This window comes from Mus caroli, unplaced genomic scaffold, assembly GCF_978045245.1.
Source record: "Mus caroli unplaced genomic scaffold, Mus_caroli_1 scaffold_19, whole genome shotgun sequence".
Classification (NCBI taxonomy): domain Eukaryota; kingdom Metazoa; phylum Chordata; class Mammalia; order Rodentia; family Muridae; genus Mus; species Mus caroli.
The window spans coordinates 72,682,935-72,703,843 of NW_028227274.1; the positions used below are offsets into that span (position 1 = coordinate 72,682,935).

General features: G+C 47.5%; 2 protein-coding genes across 2 annotated transcripts in view; both read left to right on the forward strand.

The window, feature by feature from the left end:
* The first annotated feature begins 22 nt into the window (after positions 1-22).
* LOC147000329 (tumor suppressor candidate 2-like) lies at positions 23-653 on the forward strand. The gene is made up of 2 exons (XM_085833454.1): positions 23-234; positions 406-653. The coding sequence occupies exons 1-2, from the start codon at positions 23-25 to the stop codon at positions 518-520; spliced, it is 327 nt and encodes a 108-aa protein (XP_085689580.1). The 3' UTR covers positions 521-653.
* Positions 654-15,206: 14,553 nt separating this feature from the next.
* Myo5b (myosin VB) overlaps positions 15,207-20,909 on the forward strand; it is a 314,278-nt gene continuing 308,575 nt past the window's right edge. Inside the window, exon 1 of the mRNA XM_085833555.1 lies at positions 15,207-15,649. Coding sequence (XP_085689681.1) covers positions 15,623-15,649 — 27 coding nt within the window. The 5' untranslated portion in view covers positions 15,207-15,622. The remainder of the gene's footprint in view (positions 15,650-20,909) is intronic.

The window sequence follows — 20,909 nt, forward strand, 5'->3', positions numbered from 1 at the left end:
TCCATGTGCCCACTGCGCTGACATGGGCGCCAGCGGCTCCAAAGCTCGGGGCCTCTGGCCCTTTGCCTCCACTCCCGGGAGCGGCGAGGCGGCAGGCTCTGAGCAGTCTCTGGTGAGGTCTCGAGCCCGAGCAGTGCCTCCCTTCGTAGTCACACGCCGCGGCTCCATGTTCTATGATGAAGATGGAGATCTGGCTCAGGTATTCTATGAGGAGACAATCATCACCAAGAATGGGCGGCGCACGCCTTTAATCCCAGCACTCGGGAGGCAGAGGCAGGTGGATTTCTGAGTTCGAGGCCAGCCTGGTCTACAAAGTGAGTTCCAGGACAGCCAGGGCTATACAGAGAAACCCTGTCTCGAAAAACCAAAAAAAAAAAAAAAAAAAAAAAAAAAGAATGGGCAGAAGCAGAAGCGAGCCAAGCTGAGGCGGGTACGTAAGAATCTGATTCCTCAGGGCATCGTAAAGCTGGATCCTCCCCGAATCCACGTGGATTTCCCCGTGATCCTCTATGAAGTATGAACCTGTGTGTGGCACGGCAGACACGAGCACCCACTGCCCCAGCAAGAAACTCCCAGGATCAAGGTGTAGCTTCCATTCAGGAGTCCAGGCTGGTGCCACAACCTTGAATAAACTAAACTCCATTGGCCCAGAACCTTCAGTTGTAAGAGGGGTTGTCCCTCAGTGTTAACTGGTATTGGCTGATGTCTGAACAATAAGTGGTTGGTGACTGGTGAGGGCTAAGGACAGAATTCCCAGCCCATCTCCCCCAGCCGCTTGTGCGAGAAGCATGACAGGAGACACGTGCGGGTCAGGAATGCCTGGTTCCTGGTTACCTGCCTGACCTGCTTTCTTCCAAGCTTGCCTAGGGCCCAGCCCTCCTAGAAGCTACAGCACTTTACAAGCAGAGTCTGCCTTCTTCCAGCCCCTGGGCTGTAGGGGCTCTACCCAAGTGGGAACTTCCTTTTTCCTCACTCCCCTTCCCCCGTAGTCAGAGCATTTCAGCCGTTTGCTACCTCGATTCCTCCTGTATCGGACAGACTGGAGATACGTACCAGCCTCACCCTTCCTGCCTACCTACCACATGCTCCCGCTCTTAAGCTGGACACTTTGCTGGCTGTTCAGTAAGAATGAGGACCAGTGTGGGAGGCTTCTCCTTTCACCCAGGGCTGGACTGATCTCTCTTGATTTCAACCAGTTGCCCTCAAGTTGAGAGGGTACAGGCTGGGGTCAGGACAGGCTACCGACGCCTGTACCTGTGGGGGCTTGCCCCAAACCACATATTCGTCGTCTTCCTTGTCTTTGCACCAGTCCCACAAATCCCCAGTTGTAGGGGAGAGGCAGTCCACCACCTAGTGGTAAGAAACGACTGGGGCTGGTGCCAGTAGCTATGAGGAGCCCATCCCCCCTTCTCCTACAGTATCTTTACCCCTTCAGGGTCTGTTAAGAGAAAGTACTGCAGCTCCTTGGTAAGGATAAAAAGGAGGGGAAATACATAAACGGCATAATTAAAATGTGAAGGTTTGTAAATAGTCTAGACTATGATAATGTTGGGGCAGAGTCTGATTTCTATACAGAGATGGCTTTAAAAAAAAATACTTCCTTGTGGAAGCTCTGTGCTTCTAGAGTGTGGGAAATGGCTTGGGACGAGTGAGCCCCAGCACAGGAAGACTGTTGTGTTGTTTGTTCAATTTCAATAAAAGTTATTTGTAGACCCTGAAAAAAAAAAAAAAAAAAGAAATCTGTTCTTCAGCATCCACCAGAGAAGACTGCTCAGACATGGATTTAAGCCAATAGAAGGTCTTTATTAGCTGGCCAGCAACTACACTGGGTGTTCAGAATCCCACGGTAGCACCAAATCTCCAGAATGAGCTTTTAAGCACAAAAGAGCATCCCCTGGGGGCTGGTGAGATGGCTCAGTGGGTAAGAGCACCCGACTGCTCTTCTGAAGGTCTGGAGTTCAAATCCCAGCAACCACATGGTGGCTCACAACCATCCGTAACGAGATCTGGCGCCCTCTTCTGGAGTGTCTGAAAACAGCTAAAGTGTACTTACATATAATAAATAAATAAAAATAAAATAAAAAAAAAAGAATTAAAAAAAAAAGAGCATCCCCTGGGTTGACATCCCTCAATTAACAAGAACAGTTAGCCAGAAACAGAACTACAAACAGGGCAGAAGCCAAAATGCAAGGTTAGTTAGTACATTTAGAGACTTTACCATCTCTATGGGTTTTGTTTTAGTTTTGGCAGGTGAGTCTTAAAGCACATTGAGTTTTACAGCCTGATGACACTTCTCCCATAGTTGTGCTAAGCACTGGGGGGGGGGGGGGTGGCGGGGGGGGCTAAGTAAGGTCTGGGGCCTTTTTACAAAACCTATTACTCTATATGCCTAGAAAAGATCCTTATTTTGGTCATAATTTGAAGACACTTGTAGATATGCATGTGGGGCCAAATCTCCAAGATCTTTTACTTGCTAGTGATCCATGGCACTCTGGAAACTGTCTGAAATGAAGTGCCTGCTTAGTGTGTGTGTGTGTGTGTTTGTGTGTGTGGTGTGTAACATGCCAGACTCCAAACTAGATGATAATTTGGGTTTGTTTCTCACATTTCCTGCGGAAGCTGCAGGGGTGGTTACAGCTGAGAGGAAAAGAACTCAGATCCCTGTACCGCTGCACATAAAGTATACATTAAACAGCCTTTGATAGTAACTATACACAAAGGTACCTCCAGCTGGCTCTGTAAGACTGATAGAGTCCCACGGCTCTCACCTAGGGGCTCAGGTCACACCCGTGGGGAGGGGCCGCTCAAGGCTCACTCACTGCAGGGAAGGCCCATTCATCAGCATATTCAAGCAAGGCTTGGTTTCTCACTGGGCATCCTACAGTCAGATGACCTCCTTACCCAGGATGCAGGCCAATGGGGACCAGCCTTGGGTACTGTCCCTGAAATCAGTCTACATTTTGATTGGTTCTGGCAGTGGTTGGGAATGTCTATAGCCAATCCCCAAACCTCACTACCAATAGCCTCATTTGAGAAGCCTACTTCTGACATTTAGCTTGTTATCTAACAAGTCACCAGTGTTTCCTGGGAAAACCCATTTGGCAGCTGTTACTAGTTAGTCAAGACTTGATTGGTTGATACCTGAGCCACAAAAGGCTTTGTAGTGGCTACAGGTAGAGGTTGACTATTCCTGACATACCTGCTGACCATCCTGGAAGTATTTCTAGGATACTCCCAGCATCAAAGCTCCAAAGTAAAGATGTTGAAGTATTTCAAAGTAGACTACAGACTGTGTCTATCTCAGGTACAACCCAGTACAGAAATCTATGCTCATACAGTGTGCTGTGGCTTTGTGAAGGAGGGGCATAGAGTAGCCCCTAAAACTGATATTCTTGACCTAGGCTATGCTCTAGGACCTGATGGGGGAATGAATTACTCCCTCAAATCCCAGAACTTTAAAGGAGGGATAAGGAGATTGTAGATTCTAGGCCAGCTCAGGCTACAGAGGACTTATTGTCTGAAAACAAGCAAAGTTACACCTCTGAAAACAAACCAAAAACCAAAACCACCCAAACAAAAATACCCTAGCAGTTCCAGGACAATAAAGTAAGAATGTTTGAAATGACACACAGGCCCCCTCACCGATGTTGGTGGTTGGACCCAAGGTTTCATATTTGCCAGACCAACATCCTACCGCTGAGATATCCTTTATCCTCAGCTGGTTGTTGTTTTTTTGTGTTTTGTTTGTTTGTTTTTTGAAGGGGGAATGATTTCCAGCTGACTGAAAAAAGTATAATATGTATATACACATGTATATCACACATATATATAAGACATATAATATACATATATAATACATATTATATACACACATATTAAATATATATACATATATAATACAATATATATGTATATAACTGTGTGTGTGTGTGTGTATCACACAAGTTCAAGACTGCCTGCCGTAGCTAGGCACAGTGGTACCTGGCGCTAAAGAGTGAAACCCTGTTTCAAAAATAAAAAGCCATTACAAACAAAAGTCTGCCCTAAAGGATGGGTAAAATTAGGAAATAGCATATTCCAGGCAGTTTGTTAAAGCATCAGGCTTTGTAGATAATACAAGCCTCAAGAGCCATGCTCAGCTGAGCCTCTGATTCATTTCCTTTTGTGACATCTCAGGACATGAGAACATCTCACCGGCAGCCTGTTCAACTTGGCTCCCCACCGATGGCCCTGAGTTGTTAGTAGGTTAAAGGGTGTGAATGTAAGCGTTATGGGAAAGATTGTGAGTGGAACTGTGCTTATCAAGCCGGTAAGTCTCCTTTGATCTTTGCAGAAGTGCTTGGGCCAAAAGCAGCAAACACCAACCAGCTGGGTGGTTTGGGGCAAATCCACCTCTCCCTGCATGAGGTATCAGGTGTCTTAGAGGACAGTGATAAAATGAAAGGTGAGGCAGAAGGATTGTGACTTTAAGGCTAGTCTGGGCTGCGCTGTGAGGAAGCAGGATCGTAGTCCTTTGGCTTGGATTTTCAAAACTCAGCGCGAGGTGCGGGGAGTTTGCAAACAAGAGAAAAAGAACAAAACGAGCTGTGGCGAAAACTCTCCAGCAGAGGGCGCAGGACGCCGAGGATGAAACACAGTGGCCTTTTTCAGTTCTCTGTAAAGGACTCCTGAAGCTCCTTTAGGTAGGCTGATGGCAGAGAGGGAGTAGCTCCCCCACCCCCTATGGAAAATGTGTAGATGTGACCACACTGGCTGTGACAACTTTATGTCCTCTGGCCCATGCCATAGTATTTTTCTCTCCTTTCTCCACCCAAGCCCTACCCAGCATGTCCATCATACCCTTCTGGGGGTTCATCACAGACACTAACACTAGCTTTTGGGCGTACAAAAGCTGTTGGTAAGCCCAGCTCTCTGAGGAGACAGGGGGATGGCAAATCCAAGACTGGTCTGGATATTTTAGCAAGATCGTGTCTCCAAGTTTAAAAAAAAAAAAGTTAAAGGACTGGGAGCGGGGTGAGTGTGAGATGGCTCATTAGGTAGCGAGCTCATTGCCTGTGATGGTATGCACCTCTGATCCCAGCGCGCCTACTAGGGAATGGGAGGTGGGAACTGGAGAAGCCCCGAAGCTCCCAGGCTGGCCAGCCTTGTTTATGCAGCACTGCTGGGAACAAGAGAAGCCCCACGTCAACAAGGCAGGCAGACAGAACTGACACCAAAAGTTTTCCTCTGACTTGTTCTGTACAGCCCACAGCATGATCTATACTAGCCATACTCTTGGTTTTGAATGATGAGCTTATTAGGCATATAGTAAAGCCAAGGTGGAGCTGGAGAGATGGCTCAGCGGGTAAGAATACCTGACTGTTCTTCTGAAGGTCCTGAGTTCAAATCCCAGCAACCACATGGTGGCTCACAACCATCTGTAAGGAGAGCTGACACCCTCTTCTGGAGTGTCCGAAGACAGCTACAGTGTACTTATATATAATAAATAAATAAATCTTAAAAAAAAAAAGCCAAGGCAAACGAATAGATAGCAAGTAGCAAGTAGAAAGGCACAGCATCCAACACTGATGGCTGAGAGGGCAGGACCAAATCCGGAGTTTACAAACGTGCCCCGGAAGTCCACTGGCAAAACCCTACTGAAGCAGCCAGCTGGAGTTCATGGTTTAGTGTCCCAGACAGAGTAGCTAGCAGGGCTGAGTAAAATGACACATAGTAGCAGAAAAGAAACATTGTATCATGCACTTACAAACATCCAGGTGAAAGGACTGGGAAACTGATCCATACTTCAGGCAGGGCAGAACATGCTATCCATGGGTGAGCCTTGCCTTCCAGTATATGCGTTTCAGTGTTATGGATAAACAATAGTAATTTCTGTTGGCAGTTACTTCTTATTGGAGTTTACCTTCTAGCTGCCCTGGAAGGCATAGTCCTTTTCACTTTTGGGTTTCCCTTCCCCCATTTCAGAGCACTTGCCCGGGCCTGGGCAACCTGTCCCAACACAAGGGGTCTTGGAAGACACTTGACATGGACATCTGGAGTGCCCTCCTCACTCTCAGAATTCACCTTTAATAAGCTTAAGATGCACACATCAATTTACCAATATATTGTGCATGACGGTACCTCCACGTGTATGTCTTCACACATGCTCAAGTTAATAACTATATTTTAAAAACAAGTTGTTTTTTTTTTTAATAGAAAGCTTCCAGATAAATTACCATTTAAAATGAATGCAGTGGTCTAGAGCGGGACTCACTCTAGCAATTTTATTTTTTCTATTGGTTCACTAAATACACATATGTGTCCACACACACAGACACTTTTTTTTTAAGTTTTACATTTATTTATTTATTTATTTATTTATTTATGTACATGCTCCCGTGTGCCATAGCATGTCTGTGGAGGTTGGAGAACATGCAAGAACCCTTTCCTTCCACCATGGGGGATCCTGGGAAAAAACTTAGGTCATCCAGCTTGGCGGTGAGTGTCTTTATCTGCCGAACCATGTCGCCATCCTGCTAACCAGTTCTTTAAGTCATTCCTTTTATTTTATCTCCTTGTGCTTGCAATTCCTCCCCCCCCCAACCCTACACACACACACTTCTTGAATTTTATCACATACTTTGGTGCTAGAAACCCATTTAAAAGCCAGTGATAGTAATACCTTAGACAGCGTTCTATTGGTGTGAAGAGACACCGTGACCACAGCAACTCTTAGAAACATTTCATTGGAGTGTGCTTACAGTTTCACATGTTTACTCCATTATTTTCATGGTAGGCAGACACGGTGCTAGAGAAGTAGCCAAGAGCTCTACATTCAAATCCACAGGCAGCAGAAAGAGACACGGGGCCTGGCTTGAGCTTTTGAAATCTCAAAGCCCACCCTCTGAGACACCCTTCCTCCAACAAGGCCACACCTCCTTTCATATAGTGCCTATGAGTCTATGAGGGCCATTTTCATAACCACCATAGATACTTGGCTATAAAAATATTTTTAAAAAAATTTAGAAGATTTTGTTACAGCAGCATCCTCAGTTTTTTAACCCCTTTTGTGTTGCCCAAACCACAGAGTGATCTATTAAAAGAAGTTTTTGTTTTTGTTTTTGTTTTTCGAGACAGGGTTTCTCTGTATAGCCCTGGCTGTCCTGGAACTCACTTTGTAGACCAGGCTGGCCTCAAACTCAGAAATCCTCCTGCCTCTGCCTCCTGAGTGCTGGGATTAAAGGCGTGTGCCACCACACCCGGCTAACAGATTTTTAATACCCCTAATTAGCTCCTCCTTTAATTTTGCTGATAACTTAGACTTGGCCACTGGACTTGCAAAAGAACTTGTGACCTCTTTTCCAGAGCTGTCAAGCTTTCTCAGTATCAATTGATAAGTGTCCCTTCAATGTCCTATAGGCTTAGAATCCCCAGGTGAGCACCTGGAATTCTTCCTGGAGAATGCCCTTCCCCAAAGTGATGAATAGAAAAGTGAGATTGTCGAAGAAGGATGAGGCTGTCCTAACTGCTGTCTTCTTTCTCATAGAAAAGAGCACACATAGAGGTCTGAAGATAGATTGTTTTTTTACCAGAGAAATGTAAACCCCAATTTGAAGATGGTCACTGTAGCAGGAAGGAACATCTATGCCATGTCATCACGAGGAGGAAAGATTGCTGGGGCACAGTTCTTATTAATAAGCCAAGCACCGCAGGACACCTGTGTTGGTCTTTCACAGGTGTACTACAACTAAACTATTTCAAACGTAGGTGGTCAAAACCAGCACACATTTATTATCTCACAGAATGTGGGGGCCACAGACTTCATTAGTTCATGTGGTTTGTTGGTTTTTTTTTTTTTTCTGTTTAAGATTTAAAAACACTTTTATTCCTATATGTTTGTATTAGTGTATCCAAGGCCAGAGGAAGGTTTCAGACTTCCTGGAAACTGGAGTTACAGAGAGTTATGAACTGTGTACTGTAAGTGCTGAGAACAATCTTTGCACCTCTGCGAGAACAGCCAGCCAGTGCTCTTCACTGCTGAGCCCTGCCTCCAGCTGGTTTACACACAGCTTTCTGGATCTCTGCTTCGGGGTGTCACATCAAAGTGTCAGCTGGGGCTAGGGTCTCACCTGAAGGCTGACCTAGTGGTCAATCTACCTCAAAGGTCACGTGTGTAGTTGCTGGGGTGATTCTGGTCCTCTGGGGCTGTTGTGTTTTCTTGCCATATAGGTATCCTTATGTGGATTCTTCATCAAAGCAAGCATATGACCGAGGGATGGTTCAGGAGGGCCACAGCCAGCCGTTCATAATCTTATCATGAAAATACAATCCTATTACTTTCCTGTACTTTATTGATTGGAAGCAAATCAATCACTCTAGCCCACATGGGAAAGGAAAAGCTTACATAAGGGCAGAAACTAAGGGGCTGATGATCATTGGAGCTAATTTGGAAGTAGTCTGCACAAATGATTTAATAATTTTGGGGAAACAATTTTAATTATTCCTGCTTCCCAGTTGGGGGAATATAATTCCAATTATACGTCCACTTCTATAGTCTTTTAAGATTTGATACAATTAAAATCTGTGAGGGTGTTGCTAGCTAGCTGCTGGCCTACGGTTGTAATATTATCATGGATCCCTGAAGATAAGAGAAAGTCCCAAAGTTTAACGACAAGGCCAGCTTCCACACAGGACAGTGAGGTCTGCCATCCCAGCTGTGTCAGCCCAGGACCTTCGACATTCAACACACACCCAGTTCATCCCTGTGGACCCAGCCAAGATGAAGTAATCTATGTCTGTTGTTCTGTCGAGATAGGATCTCAACTATATAGCTCAGGCTAGTCTAAAACTCACCATGTAATCTAGTCTGGCCTTCAACTCGTCATCCCCCCCAGACTCAGCTTTCTGAGTTCCAGCACTGCGCTCCTGGCCAGATAGAGTAGTCTTGCATGTGGATATTGGGCTAGGTTACTGTCACTATATACCAAGCTATAATTCTGAGTCAGTCCATGTCCACACAGTTTCTTCCATCTCTTAAAAATTATTATTTATTTTGTATGTATGGGAGTTTCATCTGCACGCGTGTCTGTGTATCACGTGTGTGCCTGCTGCCCACAGAAGCCAGGTGGTGGCATCAGGTCCCTTGAAACTGGAGTTACAGACAGTTGTAAGTTCCTGTGGGAGTGCTAGGAATTGAACCCAGGTCTTTTGTTAAGAGCAGCCAATGCTCTTAACCGATGAGCCACTTCTCCAGCCTCTCTTCCTCACTAAGTGTGTGTGTGTGTGTGTGTGTGTGTGTGTGTGTGTGCTATACTGAACATCAAATTCTATTCCAAAGATCCAGTTTGGGTTTCTTCCTGTCTTCCCATGCTGGTGGGTTGTTCTCTCTCTCTCTTCACTTTCAGGGAGTTTATATTCCACATTTGTGGCACTCCATTCAGATATTGGATTCATCCATTTACCCTGGCTAAGGGAATGGCAGATCGCAGGAGAAATCCTAACACAACCCAAGTTTCCTGAATGAGATAAAAGTTGGAGCATCAGGGAAAAAAATAAAGAGTCTAAGAGTTTATCTTGTCGTTCAAAGATTTTCTGTGCTGCTCCAAGTTGGTCCTGTGCTCAGGGCCCTACCTGGTTGAGCATCATATACCCAAGCCCTGGTGGTCAGTGACTCACTTTGCCCAGTGCGGTGGGATTGGTTGTGAGGAGAAGCTTTAAGAGCTGGAGTAGCATTTGCTGCAGACCCCTCTCTCTTCTATGGCTGATGACCTTCCAGAGGGAGAGACCGTGTGGAGAAGAGCCCCATCCAGTCCATCAAAAAACGAATGATGTGAGCAAGAAATGCAGTGTTTGCATCTCGGAGTTGAGACTTGGGGCTTAAGTTTGTGACAGCAGCAAACCCCAGCCAATCTTGATTGATATAGATCCCAATTTAAAAATGTCTAGGTGAGCCGGGCATGGTGGGACACGCCTTTAATCCCAGCACTCGGGAGGCAGAGGCAGGCGGATTTCTGAGTTCGAGGCCAGCCTGGTCTACAAAGTGAGTTCCAGGACAGCCAGGGATATACAGAGAAACCCTGTCTTGAAAAACCAACCCCCCCCAAAAAATGTCTAGGTGGTTCTCACCTTCTCATTTTCAGGACACACACTAAGGGACAGGAGCATAAGGAGGGACAGAGGGAACCATGCTGTGTGGGTATAAGCCAGCGTTTCCAGTGTCCGCTGGATGGAAGAGCAAGTCAGGGACAGAAGAGAGCCAGAACTTAGCAGCGAAGATCTGGAACCTGGGTCCCTACTAACAAACACCCTTCCTGCTTCTGTCACTCAAGTCTGCTTGTCTGTCTCCTAGCTGCAGCCAGGATGGGGACAGGAAGTTCTAGTATGCTTTGTGTAATTTTCCACAAATGTGTGTGTCGAGGGCATGGAAGAGGAGAGAGAGGAGATAGGAATCTGTGTGAGTGGGGAGAGAATATAAGAACATGAACTTAAAAGTTCAGAGCAGAGACTGAAGGGACAACCACCCAGAGACTGTACCTCCTGGGGAGCCATCCCATAAACAACCACCGAACCCAGACACTATTGCAGATGCCAACAAAATTTTGCTGACAGGACCCTAATATAGCTGTCTCCTGTGAGGCTATGCCAGTGCCTGGCAAATACAGAAGTGGATGCTCACAGTCATCTATTGGATGGAGCACAGGGTCCCCAGTGAAGAAGCTAGAAAAAGTACCCAAGGAGCTGAGGGGGTTTGCAGCCCCATAGGAGGAACAACAATATGAGCTAACCAGTACCCCCAGAGCTCCCTGGGACTAAACCACCAATCAAAGAAAACACATGGTGGGACTCGTGTCTCTAGCTGCATATGTAACAGAGGATGGCCTAGTCGGCCATCAATGGGAGGAGAGGCCCTTGATCTTTCGAAGACTCTATGTCCCAGTATAGGGGAATGCCAGGGCCAGGAAGTGGGAGTGGGTGGGTTGGGAGCAGGGGATGAGGAAGGGGATAGGGGATTTTCAGAGAGGAAACTAGGAAAGGGGATAGCATTTGAAATGTAAATGAAGAAAATATCTAATAAAAATAATATATATTATAAATAATATAATATATTATATATAATGTATTATATATATAATCAAATAATATATATATAAGAACATGAGTTTAACTACTACTGAGCATTTATTTACAAATATTTCACTTATCAATAAAAGTATCTTTATACTGGATTCTACTGCCCTCTTCTCCTTTGTTTTTATTCTCTCTCTCTCTCTCTCTCTCTCTCTCTCTCTCAACCTGCTCAGTAACGCCTTCATTTCCCCTTCTTTTCTACCATTTAGCAAATCCCACTTCTGTTAGATCTGACTCAGTGGTGTGCATGTCAATGAGCCCAGAGTGCACAGTGACAAGCACAGGTCAGGTTTGGCCTTGTCATTTACAGACCCTTCATGACTAATGGCAAGAGCAAGGGATATGACCCACGGGCAGTGCTGGGCCCAGTTATGCAGAACACACTAGGAAGGCTGTGAAGGAAAGCTTTGTGAGTTCAAAGCTGCTCTTATTCGTATGTGTTCGCCTGCCAGGAGAGGGGCAGAAGCATTTGTAACAATATCGTCTCTGCTTTGAGAGGCCATGAAACATAGTAACATTTCCGTATCCAGGTGTTCCGGCCAACATCCACAGTAACCTGCCGGGTGTCGTGGCGCACGCCTTTAATCCCAGCACTCAGGAGGCAGAGGCAGGCGGATTTCTGAGTTCGAGGCCAGCCTGGTCTACAAAGTGAGTTCCAGGACAGCCAGGGCTATACAGAGAAACCCTGTCTCAAAAAAACCAACCCCCCCACCACTACCACCACCAAAACAACAAAAACACCCCCAAAACTAAAAAACAAAACAAAAAACCCAACAACAACAAAAAACATCCACAGTAACTGACCATACCTCTCATCAGCTGAATGAGCACCTCGAGGTTTTCCCTTAATCCTAGTTAACTACCAAGCTCAAGCCCCACTCACTATTCACTTAAGTTGTCGAAAACAATCAACTACCTTCTCTCACCTGTTCCTCTCTGAGCCTTACTTTGCTCATCTGTGAAGTAGGATTGAAGTTCCCAGCCTCTTTTTATAAGGCTTTCATGGAGGCTTCAACAAGATACAGGTGCAGAGTGTGTAGCATGCTACCATGAGTGAAATAAGTATTAAAATGTTTCTAGTCTTATTCAAAGGAGGGAATGGCCATATCTGATTGTCGTATTTAACATTCAAAAAGCTCTAGCCACCCCCTATGGCTCCCACCCCCACCCCTCCACCTCCTGCTCAGGGATGAGATTCAGTACAGCCAACATGAATTGAGCTTTTAATTGGTGCCAGGTCTGATGGAAGCCAGACAGTTGGAATGGAGTGGAATATGGTGAGAAGGGATGGGTTTCAGGTTGGTCCTACACCCCAGTGGGGTGGATAGGATTGCTAATCTGGCAAGTGGAAATGCTGTTTTGGAGTGCAGATAATAGTAGATTTGAGAGTGTGCATCATGCTCAAAGATGTAAGTAGGAGGATAGAGATGAAGAAAGGCGTTTGTTTTGGATACAGTTTGGGATACAGTTTTCTTCAGGAACTAAGAGGAAGAGGCAGGGATGGACAAGGATCCTCAGGGTTGTTATCAGAGAGAATGGGAAACAAGAGACAAAAGGGAGAAATTATGTGGCAGCTGGAACAGAACGCCAACCCCGGGGAACACTGAGAGTTTCCAAGAAGGAACCTTTTGTCCAGAATCGCAGTCTAATAGGAGGCTGTAGGTGAAACTACCCATGTTCCTGCAGGAGAACGCTGCTTTTCTGATAGGAATTTCTGCACAGGGAGTTCATATTGGTGAGGACAGTCTTTACTGTGCATTCAAATCACCTTAATAACGAACCATGGTATGATCAGGTTTTAATAATCAAAGCATTCGATACAAATGGGGAGAAAGCATCCCCATAAAATGGGCTAAATGGGACCCAGTTAAAGCAGCCCCTTCTCCTCTCCCTCACCCCCACCTTGGTGTACATTCCTGGGATCAGACACTGTATATCAGTGGTTCTCAACTTGTGCACCGAGAACCCCTTTGGGGGTCACGGCATATCAGATATTTACTTTAGGATTCATAACAATAGCAAAACTAGTTATGAAGTAGCAATGAAATAATTTTATGGTTGGGAGGGATCACCACAACACGAGGAACATTAAAGGGTCGCAGCATTAGGAAGGTTGAGAACCACTACTGCGCATGCTCGTCAGGCACCGTGTCCCGGAACCACGTCCCCAATGGAAAGCAGTGCTACTTAACCTTGGCTACCCTAGAACCACCTGGGAGCGCTTAACAATTTTTTCCCCCTGAGTTGGTGGCAGAAGCACAGCAGGAGACAACAGCCTTCCCACTATTTGAGATATAGGAAAACCTGACTTAACAAAAAAACCCAACTACAAGGCAAACAAACGAAAACCCACCACCACCACCCAAACCCCAAAACCTCAGGGGACAGCACCGCAGCTGAGTTGTTAAATCAGAATCTCTGAGGCTGACAAACTGACATCAATTTAAAAGCAATTGTGATGGGCAGAAACCGTGTTAGGGAAGAACTCTGCGCAAGTGAGAGGAGGCATCTGCCCAAAGGGAAGCCCAGAAGGAAAAGTTACAAATGAAAAGCCAGTAGAACAGGAGTTGCGAGTAAGGAAAAAGTCAGGGCTGCTAATGGGGCTGCTGGAGTACGAGTGGGTGGAGCCTTTCTCACGGAAAGGCCATTAATACAGAGCTCTGGGCTGCCAGTGTGTGTGCTTCCGTGGGTCTGCAGCGAAGCTCCGAGGCTCCGGGCTTCAAGCTGGCTAAGACAGCGTCCCCCCACTGCTGTCGAAGGAAGTTACATCGATGGCTGCTTCATTGGGGAAGGTACTTAATTAAGTACTACTGTGCAAGGAGAAGTTCTATGGAGGGAGTTTGAAAATTTAGTGTTTTGGTGCCGGGGATCCAATCCTAATCCTTACAAATACGAGCCCTCTGCTGAGCCGTGGCTCGGAATCCTTCAGGAAGACTTTATGGAGAGAAGAATATAAGAGCCGTTTCTGTCTGTTCTTGCTGCTGATGTGTCTTTCCATCTCTGAGCCAGTGGCAGCTGCCCGAACTTTGGTCAACTGCATTTGTCCATCTGAGAGACGCATTTTTCAAAGGAGTTTTAAGCTCCATTTTCAAAGGAGTTTAAAAATTAAGGCTCCCATCTCTCTAATCCGTATAATTCATGTGGGTGTCACCTGGGGAGAGGGTTCCAGAACAACGCCACTCCCCACTCCCCATCCCCGCTGGTGTAGGTGTATCTTCTGGCTGAAAGCCACCCACACTCAGGGTCACTTGCTATGGTTCAAAGCCCAAGGAAGTGTCCTTCACCCTGCTCTCTCACCCTACTTCTGACAGTTCTTTTCCCTTGTCGGGGAGGGGGTAGGATGCCTAAGTTTCTTTAGAAGTTGGAAAAAGAGGCATGAAGCTGCTATGGACAGCCAAAAGCAAGGGCAGAGGAGCCCAGACTATGGGACAAGAGAGCCAAGAGAACTTGAGAGTTCCCACCTTCTGAGAAGGAGGAGCCTAGGGTCCAGTAGAAGACTGTGGGTGAAACTATTAGAACACCAGTTTCCCGATCGAGGTGTCTGTGCAGGGAGTTCATTTGGGCGAGGAGGATCTTTAGTGTGTATCAAAATCATCTTAATAACGAACTATGGCACATTTAGGCTTTTTGCTTTGGTTTTTTTTGTTTTTGTTTTTGTTTTTTGTTTTTTGTATTTTTGTTTGTTTGTTTGTTTGTTTGTTTTTTGAGACAGGGTTTCTCTCTACAGAGCTTACTCTAGAGACCAGGCTGGCCTCGAACTCACAGATCTCTGCCTCTTCTGGAATTAAAGGCGTGCACTAACACCGCTTGGCCATAATTAGTAATTAATGGAAAAAACGTTCAATACAAACGTATAAAACCGAAAGAAAAATTATAGGCAGGGCCTTCCAGCCGCAGATAGCCTTCTCCTTAACGCTTTAGTTGCGTTTCTCCCCACTTTTAAGGTCACCATGGCACTTTTGCCCACCTCTGCCCAGGTGTTCTGGTGGCGCCGGGCGGCAGGTGCGACACCCCGCCCGCACCTGTGCGGCGTTCGCCCCGCGGCCAGCAGGGGGCGGAGCGCGCCGGCTACGGGGGCGCCGCTCCTCGCCGGCCCCGCCCCCCGCCCCAGGACCCGGTGGCGGCGGGGGCGCGGAGGGCTTAAAGGCGGCGGCGATCGCCCGCGGGCAGGCGCGGGGCGTCCCTCCCTCGCCGGCCGGCCGCGTCACATACCCCGTACCTAAGCCGGGAGAGCAGCGCGCCTTCTCTCCGCCCTCCCGCCACTCCTGGTCGCCGCACCAGCGCTGCCGCCGCCCAGGGAGTAAAGGTCGCGCGGGCCGGTACGAGCGGGCGTCGGCACCAGCGCCAGCGGGTCGGTCCACCCGAGAAAGGAGCGCGGAGGAACTGGGACCGGTCTGGAAAGACTGCGCCAGCCGTGCACTGAGATCGCGGGGGCAGCGACGAGCCGGGCCTCGGCGCTCAGCCTGGACCCAGCGTCCCTCGAGGCGCCCGGGGCTCCGGCCCGGCCCGCGGGGTCATGTCGTACAGCGAGCTCTACACCCGGGTGAGTGCGGGCCCGGCACAGCCCCGGGGCACAGGTGCGGCGCGGCGGGCTCCGGGCCACCTTCTCTGCCGCTATTGGACGCCCCTGCCAGCGTCTCTGCGGTCCCGGTCCCCGGCACCTCTAAGTTGGATGGTAGAGAAAGTTTGGGTGTTGCTGGAGCGCGCCGCACCGACTGGCCGCCCCGCAGAGTCCCCCTGACAGCGGCGCAGCACGGTCCCACGCTTTGCCCTTCCCTCCCTGTCCTCTCCGGGTCTAGATCTCCTGCTGAGAGCCTGGAACCAAAGGGGGCGTCTTAGCCCGCTGGGAACCTGGGAAGGACACCAGCCTCCACCGAGGCACCTGACGTGCGACCCCATTTCCTCTTTGGTGGAGCCGGTTCCAGACTCTCTGCAGTGTCGAGTGCCCCCTTCGTTTCTTTCTTCTAGCGCGAGGGACCCTAAACTTGGGAGTGGAGGGGGACGAGGAGCCCCTGGGAGGGAGGGCCACAGAGCCTGAAGGAGGGATGAGGGCAGTGGGTAGAGAAACGTCATTTCTAATTTTCCCAAGGAAGTACGTTCTTTTAAAACTGTATATGTATACACATATAAAATTCTTTTTAGTTTTGTTATGTGTATGCTTGTATGTCTGTACGTGCACCTAGAAGGCCAGAAGAGGGCGTCAGAGCCCCTGGAATTGGCATTACAGGTGGCCGCGAGCCGCCTTGTGGGTGCTGGGAATAGAACCGGGGTCCTCTGCAAGAGGTGCGAGCGGAATGTAGCAAGCCCTCTCAGCTGTGGAACCATCTCTTCAGCCCCAGGAAGCCCTTACTTAATTTGCCCACAATGGGCATTTTGAGGCAGCCATTGGGTTATCAGATAGGGGCGGGTTGGAGTAATTATTGACCAGGGCTGGAGTGTCGATTTTCAGGTTTGTTATTTTTTTCCCCCCAAGGTCAGGGTGCTCGCCTGTGTAATGCAGAGTCGGGGGTGGTCAGGATTGCAAACAGGTGCAGCAGGAGCATCTGCTCCCGGGTTCCACGGCAGGTGCTGTAGTTAAAGTGACCATCGGTTTCCCAGACGTTGGCTCTAAAGCCCTAGCCTTTTTGGTTTCTGCCTGGTCCGGGGGCAAGGTGAACATGGCAGGGCCTTTAATCACCCGTCCTTTTCTTCCTTTAAAAAAAAAGTTTCGTATATCTCGATGTCTGGTTTTCTTGTTCGTCTTTTCTGGTGGCTGGGACCTGTTTGACAGTTTTGCCTGCCTGCCTGCACGCCTCTGTGCAGAGGGAATGTGTGTATGCAAACGCTCTGTGTGTACGCAAGTCCTGTAGGCGAGTTTGCAATTCCTGTTTCGCCGGCCTGGTGGACAGGTCTGGGCGGGGAAGGAAGAGGGACTTCCGCATCCTCACCTGGTGGTTGCTACCCTGTGTCCAGCGCACGGGGGAGCCCTTCAGCTCCGTGGGCTTACCGCCCATCTCAGTTTGAAAATTTTAATTCTCTTCCTTTTTTCGGACCCGGTCCGGGTCAGCAAGGGCTAAAGCTCAGGTAGTTATGAAGGAGGATGCCACCTGGTTGGGGACCAGACCTGGGTGGTTTTGAATGGCCTTTGGATCCACCAGAGACTCCTAAAGCACGATACTGTACCAGTCTCTGTGAGAGGGGTGGAGAAGGTGCGATCCAGGGCTGGAACTCTTTAGTAATACCAGCTTGGGAAAAGCACCCCACCTCTTTTACTCCCGTGGGAGTTTGGGGAGGAGCCTTGGGAGTTCCCACTTGCAACTCCGGAGCGGAGAGGCTTGTCAGGGAATCTGGTCTGGAGGCTGGAGCCCAGTGACGCAGGGAAAAACAGCCTGAGCTGGATGGAGTGTTCAGAGCTGAAGCTGTGTTCCGTGACAGTGACAGCGAGGAGAGCAACCGCGAATACAAGAGATGAACAATTGCTTCGCAGGTTCAACAGTCTCCTAGTGTCCTGAGGTCTCTGAGCAGACAGTATTTAATTGCTGCGTCATGGAGCTAAGGAATTATTGAATACACTGAGGTTTTAGAGATCTAGTTTCAAAAACCAAAATATTTATACTGGATTTCTTTTCAAGTAGACCATTTGTTGGGAAACAATTTGATCTTTAGTTAGAAGTGAATATATTGCATGCTAGTAGGGATGGCAAGTTAGTAGGAGTCTGAACGTGAAGTGTTTCAAGTGTACTTTTATCTGTCTATGGACAAAATCCACAGTTCCTGGAGCTAGTTGAGAGTATCTCATTGGTGTGAAGGTTCAGTATAATTAAAGCAAAATGAACAGAGTCCACAGTTAGTGGGTTTCTGATTCTAAGTTATTGGAAAGTTATTGAATCTTAAGTCAAAGTGCTGTGTGTGTGTGTGTAAGTGTAAGCACTAGTCTCCAAGGGTTCTTTTTGTTTTGTTTTGGAGATTGGGTCTCACTATGTCGTTCTGGCTGTCCTGCAGCTCACTATGTAGACCAGGCCTGCCTCTGTCTCCTGAGTGCTGGGATTAAAGGCATGCACTACACCTGGGTAGCTTCCAGCTTTTTATGTTGTGCTCCATTGCTCTTTCTGGCAGTTAAATGCACTTACATTAATGTCTGAGAATCGGCCAGGCTGCTTTCTAACCATTGTAACCCTGTACAATGTGTGCCAGGTGGGATTCTGAGTCTGAGCCATAAATCATAGTACCTGCTGCTCAGTCAGACACACTCCATTTCTTGGGGAGACTGTTTGTTCATTTTGTTGTATTATTGAAATATCCAACATTCCCTTTTTGTTCGTAACCTACTAGTGGGCTTTCCTAATGTGTCGAACACTTGACTGGCACACACTTTAATGGATTATGCATGGTGGAAATAATTATCCGCCATGCCAACAGCAATTTTAAATGCTTGGAATGGAAATTTTGTAGCCCTTTATTGATCGTCCCTGTTGCCTTAGTTGGGAGATGTTATTGGAGTACAAAACATTATATAAGATGTATATAGGCATTAAACAGTTCCGGTAGTAACTTAGTATATTAGTTTATTATATTTCTGGTTACTCAAAGACTTCTCCCCCTGCCCCTTTTCTTTCTTCAACTTTAGGCTCCTGTGTTATGTAGTGTCTGTATGAGGGATGCTGTTGATTTTTCTCACTGGTGAAGGGCATGGCTCATTAACAAAGACACTCCTATTTTTTAGAATACCCAGCTCCTTACCTTTGAGGAATTGCTCTCTTTGTAGTGAGGATGGGGAAAAAAAAACCCTCAATGCTAGACACTTTCAGAGTGACATCGAGGTGAGTCACCTTCAGTGACTCTTAGAGAAAGCTGGTGTGGACAATGGGCTCTGTTGTCGCAACAGCTCTCTAGGTGATGTATGTTAGTGATTAGTTTCCAACCACTAGAAAAGACAATGTGGGCTTGATTTGTACGGGCCCTGAAGGAAGCCCACACATGTGCTAGCATGGGAAAAGGATTTGATGGTTTCAGAGGGCAGCCTGATCTTAAACTACAGGTAGCCTCTTTCCCCCAGGTTGAAGAATATAACCTCTAGAGGACTATTTTGGATACAAAGTGTAAACACTGCTTTTTAGTTATCTTTAAATAATGACATTTTATGTTTGCTACTTGATTTATAGTCAGCAGAGTATCTGGGAGACCAGCACAGTTAGGGCAGTGCTCTTGGATAATCCTTTTGTGCTTAGCTTTTAAATATCAGGTAGCGTGTCTGCTAGTCTAATGAAAACTCAGTATGCACACACGTTTTCATTTCTCTTCAGTGCTGGGGATGGGATCCAGGTCTTGCCTATGCTAGGCAAGCGCTCTACCGCTGAACACCACCTCAGCTCTAGCTGTGGCCTTCTGAGTGCTGCTAAGAGTTTGTCCTGTTGACTGACACACCTTGTGAGTGTCAACTTTGAGCCTGGAGCCTTTACTAAGAGTTCAGATAGGAATGCCACTCCTATCGCTTTTCGGCCTTTTGGCTAAGATCAAGTGTAGGAATGCCACTCCTAAGCAAAACAGAATTCCTGTGACCTATGGAGGTATCTTTTAGCTTTTATTTCCCTATACCTCAAGTAAATTGGTTTCATACTGGTGTGATGGTTTGAACAGGTTTGCCCCACTCTCCAGCCTGCCCCTGGTAGACTCATGTGTTTGAATGCTTGGCCAACAGAGGACAGAACTATTAGAAGGTGTAGCCTTAAGAGTTACAGAGACAAAGTTTGGAGCTGAGACTGAAGGAATGACCATCCAGAGACTGCCCCACCTGGGGATCCATCCCAGAAAACATCTACCAAACCCAGACATTACAGCAGATGCCAACTAGAGCTTGCTGACAGGAGCCTGATATAGTTGTCTCCTGAGAAGACTCTGCCAGTGCCTGACAAATACAGAAGTGGATGCTCACAGCCATCCACTGGATGGAACACAGGGTCCCCAATGAAGGAGCCAGAGAAAGTACCCAAGGAGCTGAAAGGGTTTGCAGCCCCATAAGAGGAACAACAATATGAACCAATCAGTACCCCGCCCACCACCACCAGAGCTCCCTGGGACTAAACCACCAATCAAAGAAAACACATGGTGGGATGCATGGCTCTGGCTGTGTATGTAGCAGAGGATGGCCTAGTCGGTCATCAATGGGAGGCGAGGCCCTTGGTCCTGTGAAGGTTCTATGCCCCAGTATAGGAGAATGCCAGGGCCAGGAAGCAGGAGTGGGTGGATTGGGGAACAGGGGGAGGGTGGAGGGGATAGGGAAATTTTGGAGGGGAACTAGGAAAGGGGGTAACACTTGAAATGTAAAGAAAATATCTAATAAAAAAGAGGTGTAGGCTTGATGGAGGAAGTGTGTCACCATGGGGGAAGGCTTTGAGGTCTCCAGTGCTCAAACTCTGCCCAGTGTAAAATTCAAGCCTCTTCCTGCTACTGCCTTCAGATCAAGATGGAGGGCTCCCCCAGCACCAGGTTTGCCTGCACAATGCCATGCTTTTCCATGTTGATAATGGACTAAACCTCTAAAGCAGTAAGCAAGGCCCAAGGAAATGCTTTCTTTTATGAGAGTGATCATAGTGGGGAGTAGACAGACATGGTGCTGGAGAAGTAGCTGAGACGTCTACATCCAGAACTGTAGATAGTGGGAAGAAAGAGAGGAGATCTGGGGCTTGGTATGGGCTTTTTGAAACCTCAGCCCTGTCCTGCAGTTCCCCCAACCCTAGTGACATACCTCCTCCAACAAGGCCACACCTCTTTACCTCCTAAATAGTGCCTCTTGCCAGCCGCTAAGCAAAGAGCCTATGGGGCCA